Source organism: Trematomus bernacchii, unplaced genomic scaffold (genome assembly GCF_902827165.1).
Source record: "Trematomus bernacchii unplaced genomic scaffold, fTreBer1.1, whole genome shotgun sequence".
NCBI lineage: Eukaryota > Metazoa > Chordata > Actinopteri > Perciformes > Nototheniidae > Trematomus > Trematomus bernacchii.
In genome coordinates, this window is record NW_022987582.1 from 1,355,465 (window position 1) to 1,373,231 (window position 17,767).

The 17,767-nt window shown below is 41.0% G+C and overlaps 2 protein-coding genes across 2 annotated transcripts in view; one reads left to right on the forward strand and one right to left on the reverse strand.

The window, feature by feature from the left end:
• Positions 1-11,502, forward strand: part of itga10 (integrin, alpha 10) — a 26,117-nt gene extending 14,615 nt beyond the window's left edge. Inside the window, exons 8-30 of the mRNA XM_034127569.1 lie at positions 1,349-1,499; positions 3,975-4,140; positions 5,023-5,096; positions 5,178-5,322; positions 6,604-6,752; positions 6,902-7,045; positions 7,201-7,407; positions 7,504-7,634; positions 8,113-8,279; positions 8,410-8,552; positions 8,649-8,759; positions 8,913-8,998; positions 9,104-9,245; positions 9,342-9,434; positions 9,553-9,629; positions 9,759-9,848; positions 9,933-10,017; positions 10,104-10,214; positions 10,289-10,396; positions 10,484-10,597; positions 10,695-10,790; positions 10,880-10,993; positions 11,088-11,502. Of these exons, the coding sequence (XP_033983460.1) occupies positions 1,349-1,499; positions 3,975-4,140; positions 5,023-5,096; positions 5,178-5,322; positions 6,604-6,752; positions 6,902-7,045; positions 7,201-7,407; positions 7,504-7,634; positions 8,113-8,279; positions 8,410-8,552; positions 8,649-8,759; positions 8,913-8,998; positions 9,104-9,245; positions 9,342-9,434; positions 9,553-9,629; positions 9,759-9,848; positions 9,933-10,017; positions 10,104-10,214; positions 10,289-10,396; positions 10,484-10,597; positions 10,695-10,790; positions 10,880-10,993; positions 11,088-11,141 (2,758 nt within the window). The 3' untranslated portion in view covers positions 11,142-11,502. The remainder of the gene's footprint in view (positions 1-1,348; positions 1,500-3,974; positions 4,141-5,022; positions 5,097-5,177; positions 5,323-6,603; positions 6,753-6,901; positions 7,046-7,200; positions 7,408-7,503; positions 7,635-8,112; positions 8,280-8,409; positions 8,553-8,648; positions 8,760-8,912; positions 8,999-9,103; positions 9,246-9,341; positions 9,435-9,552; positions 9,630-9,758; positions 9,849-9,932; positions 10,018-10,103; positions 10,215-10,288; positions 10,397-10,483; positions 10,598-10,694; positions 10,791-10,879; positions 10,994-11,087) is intronic.
• On the reverse strand, positions 11,500-17,312 carry polr3c (polymerase (RNA) III (DNA directed) polypeptide C). The gene is made up of 13 exons (XM_034127570.1): positions 17,179-17,312; positions 16,379-16,525; positions 15,564-15,828; positions 15,110-15,411; positions 14,854-14,958; positions 14,095-14,268; positions 13,952-14,003; positions 13,778-13,838; positions 13,543-13,693; positions 12,326-12,427; positions 12,172-12,221; positions 11,880-12,029; positions 11,500-11,772 (listed from the first exon to the last, which is right to left on the reverse strand). The coding sequence occupies exons 2-13, from the start codon at positions 16,523-16,525 to the stop codon at positions 11,691-11,693; spliced, it is 1,641 nt and encodes a 546-aa protein (XP_033983461.1). The 5' UTR covers positions 17,179-17,312; the 3' UTR covers positions 11,500-11,690.
• Positions 17,313-17,767: the final 455 nt, after the last annotated feature.

The following is a 17,767-nucleotide window of genomic DNA, read 5'->3' on the forward strand; positions in this document are numbered from 1 at the left end:
TGGCTTGTAAATACAACCAGGCCTCCCAATTAGCTCCACTCACTTTCTCTCCCCTTTCATCTCCCCTTGCTTCTTCACATCTCTTATTACTCTCACCTTTTTTTTCGTGCTTCCTACTTTTCCTTCTTATTGTTTGTTTTCTCCTTACAGTTTTCTCCTCTACTTTTCTCCCATCTTTTGTATCCTTCTGATCTTTTTTATTTCACTGTACGTCAATCAATCTTACATTTCTTAACACCACACACCCTAATACCACATCAGAGCAGGACTTGCACTTTACAGATGTCATATTTAGTCTGAAATTACTGTCTTTTGTTTTCTTTTAATTTGGATGACCAATTTCTTTCTTTCCCTATAAATGACCTTCTTTAGTTTGTCCTCTCTAGTCTGATACTTTTTGTAGTCTTAAGGTTTATCTGCATTTCATCCAGCCTTTCTCATTAATTTGTTATACTCCAATATTTCTCTTTCACCTCTCTCTCCTATTTTCTTCTCCTTTCTCCTTCTCGGCACCCTATGTAATTTGGAGACTGCATAGGGGAAACGGTTGTTTTTAACTCTGAGTTTCTTGCGGCTGACCACAATGTTATATTTAGACAAGGGCTGGAGTTAGGACTGAAAATGACTGAGTTCACTTGCTGTGACTACTGTGTGTGTGTGTGTGTGTGTGTGTGTGTGTGTGTGTGTGTGTGTGTGTGTGTGTGTGTGTGTGTGTGTGTGTGTGTGTGTGTGTGTGTGTGTGTGTGTGTGTGTGTGTGTGTGTGTGTGTGTGTGTGTGTGTTGGTCTGAGGTCCCACTGAGAACAGGTTTCTCGCAGACAAACAGGGTGCGGCTTGGTCTGTCCGTGTGTTTGTCATTTAGATTTCCTCTCTGTATCATGGCACAACCGAATGGGTATGCACAGATGCGGTCGCTGTGTGCAATGACACACGCACGCTGCATGCGATGACCAAATCGAGTCAACCGGCAGCTAATGTATGTGTGCCAATTATGACTAATATCGTTGTGGGAAAGACCAGTTGTGATTTGGACCACTTGTTTATCTTACTTGATGGGAAGGAACTTAAATCCAACTTTCATTGTTTTGCTGGCTATTAATTTTCTCAGAGAAGAATTTGAAATTGTATATTATCTTATGTTTATTTGAGATTTTATGAATGTGTCTGACACTCCCTCGTATCCCCACTCTCCCTCTGGCTCTTTCACTCCTTGCTCTTTCATTTCTTCCCATTTTTCTTCTCACTCTTTCTTGTGTTCTCTGTTTTTGGTTCAAGATCATTTAGATGGATATTTTAGCAAAGTAGCATGATATTCTTTAACCTCAGTCTGTTGCTTTCTTTGTTTGTAGCACAGAGGCGTTCAGTGCTGAGCGTGGAGCGAGGGATGGGGCCGACAAGGTCATGATCGTAGTGACGGACGGAGAGTCACACGACGGGGAGGAGCTGGAAGGCGCTCTGAGTGAGTGCATCAGCAGAAACATCACCAGATATGCCATCGCTGTGAGTACATCTCATCAGCTCTATAGGGTCATTCTGCTTCCCTAGATAATCCTTATATCTGGAGTTTTAGGTCCTTTGTACAATGACATGAGTGAAGCTATGTGGAAAACACACAAACAACTAACTATCAGTGGGGTGTGTAGAGCATCCCTGACATTCCTCACACATTGTGTGAAAGTGGTATGGTGAGCGTATACTCCCTCAAGAAACCACAATACCACTCCCCCAAAGATAACACCCCTAAATGACTAAATGACCCCCTTTGGTCTACTAAAATAGCAGAGTGGGAACTAAAGCTCTTCCTTTCCAACCCCACCCGACCCCCTCAACACACAGAAGCACACTGAGTGGTGGCATGGTTTAGTGTCAGAGGGGCAGACAGACTCTGGTGGCCGGGCGGGATGCAGACCTCTCCCTTCCCCACAAGAGAAGCTGGGGACCCCAATGGGACCACAGAAAAGGAGAAATGAGCAGGGGGAGTGCCACTTTAGAAATATCTGTAGATGATGAAGATCAGATATACCTAGTAATTTATGGATGGAGAACAGTTACAAACCCTAGGAGGTCCCATTGTGTTTGGATAACACTGATGTTTGGGTTATATACAGCTTGGTTGGTTTGTTCTGTGCTAGTTATCCATGGTGCCTAATTTCATGGCAATTCATCCACCACACAGTGAAAGGGAAGGGTCAACTTACTAAAATGTACTTAAGGAAAAGTATTGTTCATTAATAATAATCTAGTGAAATAACTACTTGAATAGTAAAAATGTGTCTCTTGAAAAAATACTCACATACGGAATGAATGTATTTTGTTTCAAAAGGTAATTATTAATGTGAAATGCACCTTAATTTTCCTTAAAGTACCAAATCCAGAACCATGTTAAGGACAAAATACATACTGTTAGGTACAGTTTAATCTCTTAAAACAAAGTGACCAGAAAAAGCTTGTCAATAACTGAATCCTCAAAGGAGAGGCTTGTGTGTGTTCAGGCTATCTCTCGATGTTCTCCCGAGACCATCTATTGACTTTCAAGTGTTGTTGTTTGTGCATAGCTTAATGTAGTGGAGTAGAAGTGCACACTTTCTATTGCAAATGCTCTTGAGTAAGAGTTAAAAAAGTATACCGCAAAACAACTGCTCTTTCAGTTTCAGTTAAATTCACTTAAAATGACTCGAGTACATATAGGTAAATGTGATTTGCTACTAACTTTTGCATGTGAACAACCTAATGTTAGGGTTAATGTAACCTTAATTTGAGAGAAGGAAACAGACAGTCAGAGAAACAGTCAACGGGATAGGTATAGAACCTGTAATACAAAAGGAAACAAACAAAGCTGTATGAAGAAAACAAGATAAAATGAGGCGGGTTTTGTGGTCAATGTTTTCTCAAAAAGTCAAAGTGATGACAGGTAAGCATTTCTTGTAAGAGAGCCCATGTTTTGACGCTGCTCTCTGTGCAGTGCCTGTGTGTAGGTTGTGTGCGTGTGGAGTGAAAATGGCTCACATGGGAGGACAGATCTTCCAAAACAAGATCGCAGTCTGTGTTTTATACATCAGTGCCTGTCAGGGAAGTGTGTGTTTGTGGGAGAGCAGTTTAAGCAGGGCCATGTATGTACAATTGTATTCATATATTCAAATTACATTGCGTTTCCAAGTCCTATTAAATCTAGAAATGTGTTTTATATGCTAAGGCTTTCTCTTTCCTGTCTTTATTCTTCTATTTCTCTGTTTATGATTATGTGAAAGTCAGCAGCAGTTGGCAGCCTGAGAGGAATTGACCAGATCTGAATGTAAATCTTTATATGAAAGCTCTCTTCACGTTACACACTAAACCCCTCCACATCCCTTACCCTTTGAAAACAGAGGATTTCCTTAGTTAGCGTGGCAGCTGGAGTCACAGGGGGAGATTCCTGGTTTTGGTTTCTCTAATGGAATTTTCTCATTTGTACTTCAGGCGTTAAGCCATAAGCCACTGCTGCTACAATATGTCCTATGCATCAGTCATCTCTTCACCTCTCAGCTAGGGCTGCGCTCCTGATTTACAAATCTCTGGTGGATACCGTTTCCTTCGTTCTTATGTTTTCCAGTTGCCTTCAGGTATTGCTTAATTACTATTAGGTTACACAGGCAGTAATGCACCTATGGAGTTTGTTTATTTTCATTTACAGTACTTCATTGAATCCTTCAGTTCCAGGAAACTCTTATGTTACTGTAGAATACATCTCTTGTCCTCCTTCAGACTTATATGATACCTCTCTACATTATCCCACAGAAACATGGAGAAGTGATTTCTCTGATACATGCCAAAGTGTCTGTGCAAGTGCTCTGTTTCTGTTGCTTTCACCTCCTTACTCTGCTTCCAGCTTAATGTTGTCAATGTTGTAAAGTGCTTGTGTTATCTGCTTATTCATTTACCGTATTCTCTTCTCTAAAATCGTTTTCCTCTCACTTGTTCTCTCACGCTGGCCTCCAGGTTTTGGGTCATTACATCCGCCGACAGCAGGATCCTGAGACGTTTATTAAGGAGATCAAGTCTATCGCCAGCGACCCAGAGGAGAAATACTTTTTCAATGTGACCGATGAAGCCGCGCTCAATGACATTGTGGACGCCCTGGGAGATCGCATCTTCACTCTGGAAGGTTAGTGATACAGAGAAGGAGGCTGTGGATAAATGTAAAGAAAAACAAGAAAGACAGCGGCACAATGTAGCACCAGTGACCTCTGTAGTTTCAAACCCCATCATTTATCAGCCGGTTGAATTTTTTTTAAACCCATTCATTTGTATTTATAGTTGTGTCACAAGATAGCATACTAACTGTTGGTCAGTAGTTCTTATTTAAGTTTTATGAAAGCATTTAATCAACACAATTTTAATTCAAAATCACCTTCTTTTATTTTAAGTTATAAATACAGTATTTTATCTGCTGTCACTTTACAGGATCATCTGATGTCCTTTTTTAAAGTTTAAAATGTACTCGCTACTCACAAAGTAATTCAGATTATTATTTACAGTAACACTTTCAGATGAATTGACTAACTTTGATTTATAAATTATATTGATTTGTCAACACAAACATGAGAGTACAGACTGAAAGTAGAATCTGAGAAAGAAGAGGGGAAATGAAACACAAGAATATGAAATAATATTTTTAGATAATATTTTAAGAGTGTGGGAAAAAGTATCGAAGGATTAGATCCATGTGAGAAAATACACAGTAGCTCTGCAAAGAAAGCAATGGGTGGAAAAGACAGTATGAAGTGTTTAGCTATCACAATAACCCCGGGAACATGAGAGGAAGACTGACGAAAAGCGGTGCCACCCTTAAATGTTTAGGGAAATCAGAGAGTAATGGAGGAGAGGAAAAGGTGAGGCATGTCTGTCACCTGCAGTCCTCAGGGGGAGTGAGGGTGCCAATGATGCCATCTACATCAGATCCTGAGAGGGAGAGGAAGGAAGGGAGGAGATGTGTAGAGAAACGTGACTATAAGAATACTGAGCTGCTGTCTCTGTCCTCCTGCAGGCACTCTGGGCTATAACCAGAGCTCGTTCCACATGGAGATGTCTCAGATCGGCTTCTCCACACACACTTTGGATGTAAGTCCAGGAGCTGTTCATATCCATGTGTGAAGTGCAGGTTTTCCTTTTGTCTCATCCATGCCCTCCTCCATTCTTCAGGATGGCATCCTGTTTGGGATGGTGGGCGCCTACGACTGGGATGGTGGAGTGCTGAAAGAAGGAATCAATGGACGCATCATACCGTCCAGAGAGGCTTTTGAAAGCGAGTTTCCACTGGAGCTCAAAAATCATGCTGCTTATTTAGGTACCCATATATCACACCACTAAACATGATACCAAAAGAATTATGCTTGTGGTTCTTTTGCATGTTAGTCTATTACTTTACAGGTTATTGTGTTGTTTGAGCTTGGGCTGATCCTACCGTGGCGATGCATTCATGTGTTGGTGGAAAGCCTGGACATTAGTGCTGTCTGCAGGGCTGACTTTAACTGCAATTGGTACCCCCGAATCACCACCCCCCACCTACAAGTTTGTTTGGTTAGAACTGCAACAATGATACACACAATCAATTAATCTGCAGAATATGTTCTACATTAAAGGTGAAGTCAGTGAAGAAAATGTGATATTTGAACTCAAAACCCAAAAAACAGATATCCCCCTCCAGATTTTCCTTCCCTCTTCTACCACTGCTTTTCTTTGTACACACCCATGGCCTTCCCTCTGTCCTCTGCAAGAGCACAAACCCACTTGGCTGGGATAATGTTGTGTAGCATGATCCGAGCCACTGTGTTTGTTTCCAATTTACAGAGCCAGCACTATATATTTTTCCAGCACCAACACAAAACAGACAGCGTGTGTACTGTGAAGAAATACTCGCTGAATTTTCCAAAAAGTGTTTTGGTTATGAAATGCTGAATGCACCTTTAATAAAGTCAACAAAGTCAATAAAGTAAAGGAGTGGAGTCCATAAAATATCAGACCATAATGACAGCAGCTTGTTACAATTTCTCAAAATGTAAAAGGTAACATCTTCCATTTGCCTGTTTTTGCCTACTAACCAAACATATTCAATTAAAAATCACATTAAAAGACCGTTGCCAAACAGTGAACCTCAGGCCTGTTTGGATTTAGAGCGGCACTGGGACAGTTACCTTATTCACCCCGTTTAAAATCCAGCTACCTAACTTAAACCTTTCAATGGAATACCCTCCCAAATTCATATGATCCTTTCCAACACATCCTTGTTTGATTATTGTTTATCTTAACATAACTTGTGAATGAACTCCTGTTCTGGAGCAAGCTCTCAAATCACACGTCAGAGCTCTTTCCAGCAGCACACAAAAACACACACCGCCTCAGAGCAGGCTGAAGTCAGACCACACTTTCAACTGTATGAATGTGTTACAGTTACACGATTTAAACATTGACAGAAATATAAGGTGAACCACATGTGACGCATTACTTTACTTAAGCACATTTCTTTGTATATTTCATTGTCAACAACACCAGTTTGAGTCTTTAACTCTTTACTGAAGACCATTGATTATGTTGCAGTGTTAAATTATATGTTTTTATCTGTCCCCAGGTTACACAGTATCTTCAGTGATAGTTGGTGACTGGAAGAGGCTGTATGTGGCTGGTGCTCCTCGATTCAAACACAAAGGCAAAGTCATCTTGTTTGAACTCAGCGATGATGGCGATGTCAACATTGTACAGGCCCTGAATGGAGAACAGGTAAACCTCTCTGTTCCTCTCTTTTCCCTACAATACCTTTTTCTGTTTATTTGTTAAAGCATACAAAATTAGGAATCTCATTTGTCAAAGATTAGAGCAAGGGCTCCATCTAGTGGCAGTAAACTGGATAAGAATGTTTCTGTCTGCAGATTGGATCTTACTATGGCAGCGAGGTGTGTGGGCTGGATATCGACCAGGATGGCATCACTGATGTCCTTCTGGTAGCTGCGCCAATGTTCCTTGGCTCAGGAAACAAGGAAACTGGTAGAGTGTACATCTACACCCTCAGTGGGGTAAGACTGCAGTGATCCTACTTCTTCTTATTGATTATATGCAGTCCGTATGAGAATACACAACATTAGCAAACTCTTGATATACTTTTATTATTATTATTATTTTCTCAAAAGATTTATTTTTGTTTCTTCCCATCTTCTTTCTTTGCTCCCAGGAGGAAGTGTTTGTTTCCAATGGCACTCTGAAGTCAGAAGAAAAGTCCCAGGATGCCAGGTTTGGTTACGCCCTGGCGGCCGCTCCAGACCTCAACCACGACGGCTTCACTGACCTGCTGGTGGGGGCCCCGCTGGAGGATGATCACAGAGGAGCCATTTATCTCTACCACGGAGACGGTATTTACGTCGTGCACAATTACAAGCAGGTACCCGTCTTTTGCTTACATTTACATTTTCGTAGGTGTACATTTTCAAGATGCAATCAAACTGACTTTTGTTTTCTGCCTCTTGGCTTCCTTCAGCGTATTTCAGGGGCATCGATTTCGCCCTCCATTCAGTATTTTGGCCGCAGTGTGAGTGCTCGGTTGGATTTGGATGGAGATGAGTTGATAGACTTGGCAGTGGGAGCACAGGGCAGCGCTGTGATGCTCAGGTGGGTAGAGGCCCAAATAGGGAGGGAGAGAGTGACGGAGATTGAGAGAACAGATTTTCCTTTTCTAGCTGTAGATTTACGATGTAGTCAAATTACAGGTGTGGCACTGGTATAGAAGATTGCCAGTATGTATTAAGAAATATTCATATTTAGTTTATAAAACACATATCAATATAGTGTGTAAATTATCCAGCGTCTCTCAATCATTTCTGTTTATTTTTGTTCTTGTCTTTGTTCCCCACTCCCAACACACAAATTAGTGTAATTAATCTGCCAAAAAAGAGACAAAACACAATGAACAAAGATTCAGATGAATTTCAAATGTTCTATATATTGCAATCTGTGTAGGTAAATCGTGTAGCTAAATTCAGATTTTGTGATGGTCCTAATCCAAGTAATACACCCCCTTTATATCTGTTGGGTCACATGGCTAAAAATTCAATTTTGTTCTATTATCCCATGTTCCTCCTATCCCCAGCTCTCGAAGCATAGTGCAGATCAACGTGAGTCTGTCCTTCCAGCCGCACTCCATCAACGTCATTCAGAAGACCTGCCAGAGGGGGGGCAGAGAGTCGGCCTGTCTCAACGCCACCGCCTGCTTCACTACCGTCTCCCGCTCCCCCGGCCCACACACAAACAGCTTCAGTATGACACATTGTATTTCTTACCCTCTCTGATCCTAATAATGAGGACTGGAACAGTTGTGAACTGGCCAGACGTGCATAATAATTACAAAACACTTACCATCTGTCCTAATTACCTGCCCTCTCCTCAGATCTGTGGGTGTCGGCCATGTTGGATGACAGGAAGTTGTCTGCGAGGGCCCTGTTTGACGACAGCTCCCACCGTCAGACCCAGCTGGCGGTTCGAGTTCACACAGGACAAACGCTCTGCTACAGAATGCCTTTCCATGTCTATGTGAGCAATGCTACACACATCCACCACACGTTTCACATTGAAATGCCTAGGCTACTTTAATGCATCACTAAACATGTATGCCTGTCTTTGTTGTAGGACACAGCAGATTACATCCGTCCAATAAGCTTCTCGCTGCGGTTTAAGATCAACGATACAGAGAGTGGTCCGGTGCTGGATGAAGGCTGGCCAACAACCGTCAAGAAATCTGTGAGTGGTTATCGTTTCTAGCTTTCCAACAGCACCACATGACCTCCCACTGTTCTCAAACTAACCGGACACACATGCATTAACTGAAGCCTGGAATATGGATTCAACCTCCATGCAAGGTAATAATCAAACTTGTCTTCCTACACTTTGCAGATCCAGTTCTTTAAAGACTGTGGTGAGGACGATGTGTGTACAACAGACCTGGTGCTGCAGGCTCATATGGACATCTCCGGGACGAGGTACATATTTGAGATCTTCCTCTCATTCTCTTTTCTTTCTGCATCAGTTTGACAGGATCAGACATCTATTCTGTCGTTTCCGTTTTCATTGTGTTTCCTCCACAGACAGAAGCCTTATGTGATTCGCAGCCCTCGTAGGCGTCTGGCGGTGGAGGTGCAGCTTCAGAACAGACTGGAAAACGCCTACAACACCAGCCTGACGCTGAACTATTCCCGCAACCTGCACTTCTCCAGCCTCAGCATCAGGGTAAACCACACACCTATATACTGCAAACACACCATAGACATTTACACACATAAACACCAACAAACTTACATGGTTGTTTCTTTTCTTTTGATGTAGGAGGATGCCAACTTTAAGATTGAGTGTACAGCACTTGGAGCCAACAGCCACTCGTGTAATGTCAGCTATCCAGTATTTCGCTCGCAGTCAAAAGTATGTCCATGCCGAGAAAAATAGCTCCATCCCTCTCTCGAATCAGCCCACTCATACTTCACTTCCTCCAGGTGATATGTGTCACTTCAGCAGGCTGTTCTCTTTTGTTTGTTTGCAGGTTAACTTCATGTTGGAGTTTGAGTTCAGCTGCACCTCTCTGCACAACCGAGTGCAGATGAAGCTTCATGCTAAAAGGTATCTCACCAAAGCAAAACAGCAGTTCAAAACTACTGAAAACCTCAATAAAACATGGTTTTAAATATGGCTTCCAGAGCATATTCTTATGCAATAAGCTCCTTATGTAACCGTCTGCTTCTTTTACAGTGACAGTGTTGAGAGAGAGGACACTTTTGGGGACAACAGTGTTCAGCTGCAGAGTTTCGTTCAGTACGAACCAGAGTTGTTTGTTATCAGGTATGCGTGTACAACAATAAGATGTATTAGCTACTTCAAAGAGTATTGTATTGATGTGTTTTTTAACCCCGTTTTTTTGTACAGTGAATCTAATTTGAACCGATACGAGGTCCACCCCACTCGGACAGCGTCAGAGGCTATTGGACCAGAGTTTTATACACAACTCAAGGTATGGCTCACATGCATAAATAATATTGTTGATCTAAAAAAGACTAGATGAGGCAAAATTACAACTTTTTTTGTTTTTGTTTTTAGCTGCAGAACCTCGGATGTTACTCTGTGAGTAATGTGGAGCTGAGGCTGCTTCTGCCCTCAGTAGCTGCAGGAGACACAGTCTTCATGACCATCACTGATGTTTCATACAATGTGAGTAGTGCTGCAGAGTGAGGGTTTGCATCTCTCATTTAGATCATATCTGACTCATTTGAATGTACCCATAGGCCTCGTGGGTGAACTGCAGCGTGCTGAGTGATCTGCCCCAGCTGAAGGCCAGACAGAGAGACGTACGCTCCCTTCACCCAGAAGACATGATGCCCAACGACATACTGGTGAGGCCCCTGGTAGCAAGGAAGCTAATGAACACAGTGCAGCATCAGTATATGTGTTAACATTCATTTTTATATATTTGTGTTTAGAACTGCAGCAGGTCATGGTGCACTGAGGTTGTGTGTGAAGTAAAGCAGCTTTTACGAGGGCAGTTCGCTCTCATTCGTGTCAGCCGCAGAGTTCATGATGACTTTTTCAGAAAAGTGAGTTACACAACAGAATGCTGATGCTCATTTCAACATATATGTTTTTTGTCCTGTGACACATCATTGGTCAACACTTCTGTGTCTCCTTTTTTAGGCAAAATATAAGTCAGTGAAGATAATAGGGGCCTACAGCCTCGCAGCCCAGGAGACTAACCTCATTACTCTGGGCACAGGAACTGTCTGGAGGGAGGTAAGAAGACTGCAGTTGGATTTCTTTTGACAGAGAACGGGAATGGCATTTACTTTCTCTAATCTCTCCCTTCATCTGCTATTCTGTAGACGGTATTGGAGGTGCTTAAGGGCCGAGCTATTCCTATCTCGCTGTGGATTCTGATCGGTAGCATCATTGGAGGTTTGCTGCTACTGGCCCTAATCATTTTCATACTATGGAAGGTATTTCAATTTTATATTTACCTAAGAATTACTTCAATAAAATGAACGTGTTAAGATTGTATTCTAATCATCTATAATCTGATTTTTTCATCAGCTGGGATTCTTCACACGCAAACAGAGAGGAGAAGATGAGAACCATGAAGACTGAGCCCAAATATTGCTGCAATGACAACAATCGTTTGCCATGACGACCACCACATGCGCTGCCTCTCAGCAGCCACAGAGACAGTTTGGATTCGATCCACAGACCCAACAGGACCTCCAGGACCAAAGAGAGCATCACCAAGGGTCCAACACAAATGCACTACCCATTATTTCCAGGGTCGGGAGCACTTATGTAAATAATCTTTTTCTATTTTTAAGGAAACACCAAAGTGTATTAAATCACAATTCTTCTATTTAATATACAGACATCATCATGGTTTTACATTTCAAACAATCACTCTGTTTTATGTTTGTCTTATAGTTTTGTGTTTGTTCTTCGATGAAATTAAAACTGTTGAAAATAAGTATTCAGTTCATTTATTTGTTCAGGGATGAAACAAAAACAAGAAAGGTTATCTATTCAGATTTTACTGCACTTCAAACTGAAACAATCCGGTCATATTAACTATAAAACAGCCATACTTGACAACATTCATACACAAAAGGTAAAGAGGAAAATCTTCAAACGTACTATATGCGAGTTGAAATGCTCTCAACTTGTGGTTTTGGTGGAGTTGACGTAGGACTCTATAAGAAAGATGGTTTCATCTACCTGGTTCTCTGCTGAGTCTAACCTGGAGGGGAAAAGAACAATGATGAGACCAAATAAGAGACCGAAGAGGTGATTCAATAAGGATTCCCCTGTAGAAAAGAGAACTGATGTTTGGATTTGTTCTCCTACTTGTTGATATGAAGCCGTAAAGCATCCAGCTGTTGTTTTTCAGGAGCAGTGATCATCTCCTCCACCTCCGTCAGCTGCTCAGGCTCCGCCCCGCTGGCCTGCAGAGAGGCCAGGATGGCTTCGATTCGCTGGGATTTCTCCAGCAGACGCCTGCCGATCAAGAGAAAAAACAATCAAACACTGATCTGTGACACAGTGCGTGAGACAGACAACTCTTTAGGTAGATCATGAGAATGTATCTGGGTTGCGCAGGCAGTGGGACGCAGAAAACATTGCGACAAAATGGACTCACTTGCTCTCTTTGGACTCATACAGGCGTCGCTCTATGAGGTTGGCAACTGTCTGCACAGAGACAAATCATTACTGAAGGCAAATCCAATATGAAAGACATAAAAAGCATTGCATTAGTACGAGTAATGAAGGTTACAGTAGAACAATTTATTTACCTTGTAGCAGTTCTGAAGCAGCATTCTCGCAGTGGGGAGTTGGTTGACGGTGTAAAGATAGAAGGTACGAGAGGGAGCGTAGTCAGGAGTCTTTGGGACTTCCTGATGAAACAAAAGAGTCATGGCAGTTCAGCCAGAATGAGTAGGTACAATAACAAATAAGAAATATGGCTGCAGCACTTATGACTTAAATCATTCTAGTGTACTTATTCCAATATGTCAGAGAATTTGCCAAATTGTCACTTTGGTTAGATTATTATTGCGTCATTGTCCATAAACTCAGATAAAAGAAGTGCTTTCAAAGTATAGTTTTACCTAGCAGATGAATGCCTCCGCCACCCAGTCAAGGTCAAGTTAAATCCATGTCTGTCCTAAATGTCATCAATTAATCAATATTTACCAATCATCCTGTTTTGTTGTTTAAAATATTGTGTTCCCATGGGTCTGACAGAAGGATGGAAAACCAAAAAGTAACGTCTCCGTCCTCTGTTGGCATACACATATCTCAATCAGTGCATAAATGAGAGTGCATCATCAAAACGTGTGCCAAACCATTTCCAAAGTGGGTTTTTAGATCAGTTTCTTTTCTTTTTTTTTATTACTCCTACATTTCAGGCAGCCACTCTTGATAATACACTGATAAAGAAAATGAGCCTGAAACAGCTTGCTTTGTATATTTAAATATATCGAAGACTAATGTCGTCGTATTTCTTGTCAAAGTTAATCATATATGGCAGTTAAGAGCAAGGACTGTTTTGGAAGGTCGTTACTGCTGTGTTTATGGGTGTGACAACAAAAGTATTCATCAACTTAATATCTGTATCATGCCTTGGAATACAGCAAGTAAGAAGACATAAATACAAAGGGTAATCATTTAACTATTATTCCCCCTTAATGTGGTTTACCAGCTATAGCACACTTCTCATTTATCTCCTATGCAACATGTTCAATTTGTTTACACTGGCTATTTTTGTGTATTTTCAATAGTCATTTGTATTATATATTTGAGGACTAGGGACTTGATATGAACTTGAGGTAATACTTATAAGTGTTTTATTTGTGCAAATATTTCTTCCTAAAGATTTTTGGGAAAATATCACACACACAATCAATCTTTTTTGTTCTCCCGTGCATTTGTGTTCCTCTAAAACAAAAACAAACTATAAAAAAAGGTGGGGGGGGCATCATGAAAGCATGTTCACATGTGGAGTGTGTACCTGTAGTTGGACCAGGTTCTGTGAGAGCAGCGAGTAGAGCATGTCTTTAGCCTCTTTGGCTGGAATCATAGCAAAATCCTCCACCTGCTTCTGCTCCAGGTGACGTTTCCTTAGCAACAGGCGGAAGATGCGGGCTGATCGGGAGCCAAATCTGCACCAGAGTTAAAGTCATTAATAAGTATTACCTGATGATTGAACAACCAAATGTATACCAATTTAAAAAACACACACTTACCTCTCCTGAACGACAGACTCAAGCGTGGCTCGCGCCAGATTGGCCAGCGCTCTGTGCATATCTGAGAGGGGAGTTAGGGAAAGCACCTATACCTCGAGCTTCATTCATTAAAATCGAACAGTGTGGTCGTTCTTGACAGTTGGCTCAGGACCCTTTAAGTTTGAAAAAGGATACTGACAACATACATCCCTCCTCCACTTTCACCAGCCTTCCCAACAAACTCCATCTAGGAGGTAAAGGACAAGTGAATATAAAAAACATCTCCCCGATTAAAAATAAGATTATTAAATGTGGCAGGTGCCTTGCAGAGCTCATACCGGGTCATCAACCAGTAGAGTGAGGTACTGGTCTAAGATGGGCCTGGTGATGTTGTAGTTGCTTGGCAGCGACCTGAAGATCTCATTGGCTGAGAGGGGCTTTGTGCAGGTGGCTGAGGGCGAGGTCGTCACCTCACTCATCCTCAGCATAGTCCGCACTATCTCACTGCTAGTCTGAGAAATGAAGAGGAAATAATTATTACAAAGACATTTATTATCATCATTATCATAAACAACTGTAATATATAGGTGGACAGATCGGAACATTTAGATAAATCAGTGCTCACTGTAAAATGAGGATTACAGATGATCATAATACAGGGGTTATGACGTCATATATCACTATATATATTTAAGCAAAGAGAATTTGTTATTGTAGGAAACTATGAAGTTTATAAAGAATACATCAGAGAATAGTGGGATCTGCATATGCATTTATCAGTCTCTTTTACATCCAACATCAAAGTGCAACACAAAGTGAACCAATGTTCACCAGTCTTTGCATGTAAATACTGAGTTTTTGAGAACTGATACAGTATCACAAGTATTGTAATACAATACTATATCAATATTTTTCGTACACCCCTAGCTGGTAGGTAGTTATTTTTGCTGGCTACTGGCTGTAGCTTTGAAACACAGAGATGTTAAACTTAGTCAAATCCGTTTTATAATTGAAGTTTCTAAAAGAAAGCAAAGTTTCCTATAGTCTAACTATTCCTTGAACAAAACATTTTCGGCACTCATGTTCAAAACCCTGACCTGGTCCAGTTTGTTGGCTACAGCGCTGATGATGGCCTGGTCTCTGAAGTGGAGATGAAACCTCTCAAAATTCACCTGCCAGCAAATCCCCTCATCACCATGTGTCTAAGCATAAAAAGCACACATGGAGAGATCCAGAGTCAAACAAAAGATAAGTAATACATAACATGCAATCGACAGGGAAATTAAGACATCATTTAAGATTTAAAAGTGCAGAGAATGTTTTAGAAGTAACTAACATGTAGCAATCACCCACCTCTGAATCCATTTTAGCTTTCTTTGCATTTCTTTGGTCATCTACATCCTCACTGGAGAGTGGGCGTTTGCCTCTCCCTGTGAGTGTCACGTGAGGCACTTTGTAGCAGTCGGGGAAGCTCTCCGCTGTGGGCAGGGCGGTGCTGATGGGGGGAGTAGGAGTACCAGGGACTGGATGGGGGGCTGGAGTGACACTCTCTTTTGGCCCTGCTCTGGGCGGTGGAGGGCATCGCTGAAGAAAATGGGTCTCCACCAGATTGGAGAATGAATTAGAAACGTCATTGTAATCCATGCTGCGACCATCTGGAACCACAGGAAAAAGAAAAGCTGTTGTAAAACGGGACATTTATCTCTTGACAGATATTAGGATTTTCAACAAAGTTTTTATTTGTTGCACGTTGCTTGATTGAAATCATGTCCAGTTTTTTTATCAAAATAGAAGCTGAGATACTGACCCTCCATGTTCTGCGTTAGACGGTCAGCGACGGTCTTAACCGTGCTGCTCATGGTCATGTGACCTCTCTGTAGTAGCTCCTCTATGATTAGCTCTCCAGTGTCCCCATACAGGGTTTTCGCAGTGTAGATGTAGCGCGGGTATCGCAGAATTCTCAGAATCCGGTCACAGCTGGTCCGATACTCAGTAGGGCTCCCAGGCCCTTTACGGCCTGAGCTGAAAACACAGGCCCCGTGCTGCACCAGCACACACAGGGACTTCTTCAGCTACATGAGAACCAATAGGAAGGGAATAGGTGCTTTACCATCACGACTCCTTTCACAGTCACACAACACAAGATTACTTATAAAATAAAAGAAGAAATCAATGTTTATAAAACGTTTTTGCAAGCTTTTTGCTCCTTTATATTGAAAATAAGCCCAGCAAACAGACATTTTAACCATGTATAAAAACATGTAAAAGCTGTTCTCTTAGCTCTTATGTGTTTTTCACTTAAGTGGTAATATATTCAGTTTTTTGGAGCACAAATCCACCTGTCATGTAAAGGGATAGTAGGTTTTGCATTTAAACAGATGATGCAAAAGCTACTCCTGTACTACTACTTTAAGTGTGGAATAATCAGCTTATGTAAACAAAACTGAATATTATTTATTGAATGGCTTGACAGTATGCTTGACAGGACTGCTTAACTATATTTGAACAAGCTGAGAATGTAGTGCAGTGTGTATAACAGTAAATACAACATGTATACAAGTATTTCCATGGTGCAATGTAATTACAGTAACAGCCTAGAAACAATAACTTTAGGATTGTTACCAGGTCCAATGAGATGCCAGTCTCATGAAGGATCATTCTCAAATTCTGTGCTCCACTTTTAAGCAGATGTGTTCCCACTTTCTCCACCATTTCTCCAAAGTGCTCCTGCAGCAGGAGACCACACAGACGCACCTCCTGGGCAGTCATCTGCACAGAATAACACAAAAATTAGGCACCTGCGTCACCACAACAATATAACATACATTCATAATATATAACACTGTCTATGCGCTTAAAATATACATAATACATGACAGGCACGACTAGTAGACGTTCCTAGAACATATAATAAGCACTTATTAAAAGCATAAGGATAGTGAATGCCAAACATAAAACAAACAATTTAGCTAGTTGCAATGGAAATTAACAAGGTACACACATTACGTGTGGTGTGTATTTGTATAATACTGAAAGCAGTGGATGCCATGTACTGTGCGTATCAAAAGCCCAAAAAGGGACACACGTTGAAAAATAAGCAAAAGCAATAAACTCTCTGTGCAGCATATCAGTTGTATACGGTGTAACTGTTTGTTGCCTCAAATTGCATCATCCCCATCATATAAAATACCTTTAAATTCAACAAACAGAAGGGTAGGGCGTTTATACATTCAAAAACTTGACCACTTCGAGTCGACAATGAATAGTTTGAGAAGTTCAAAACAATGCAAAGCCTGTCAGCTATTTCCAACAGCCTCAGAGCTAAGGCTGCGCACTTTGCAGTCCAGCTAGTTGACAGCTAATGTTTACACTTGAACATTATGTCCTCCTAAAGGTCTGCTACTTCCGTTTTTTCCACAAACCTTTCCGACAGAAACGTTTCAGGACAGAGGTTACGTTTGTTTTAAAGCATCCCACAGATCTTCATCCAAACACATGCGGCTTCTCGTTGACAACACACAAACTTTTCCGGTTTTCTTCTTCTTCTTCTCTTTCGTTTTACGGTTTTTACGGCCGGTGGCAACCAGCGTTAAAGGTGCATTACCGCCACCTACTGTATTGGAGTATGGACCAGAATGATCTCTACACAGTACACCAAAATAAAAAAAATAAAAAACATAAATGAAATTATCTTTATTGCCTTTTTTTGTTCAGTTTATTTCATTTTGGGAAAATGTCATATTTAGATAAATGGACTGACTCCAAACTCAAACTTAAAAATGCTTTTTACCAAGAATGTAAAACAGAATTAAAAGGCAATCAACACTAAATGTGTATTTAACAAATATTTGTCAATATATTACTTTTTTTATTTTATGTAATTTAAAAAAAAAAGTATTATGTCTACCCATGATGTGAACTTGTTTGTATACAACATATATGATGTTCATACATCTTGTTGAATAAAGATAGGGGGGAAAAAAATATCTAATGAGTGCAATTTCCATTATT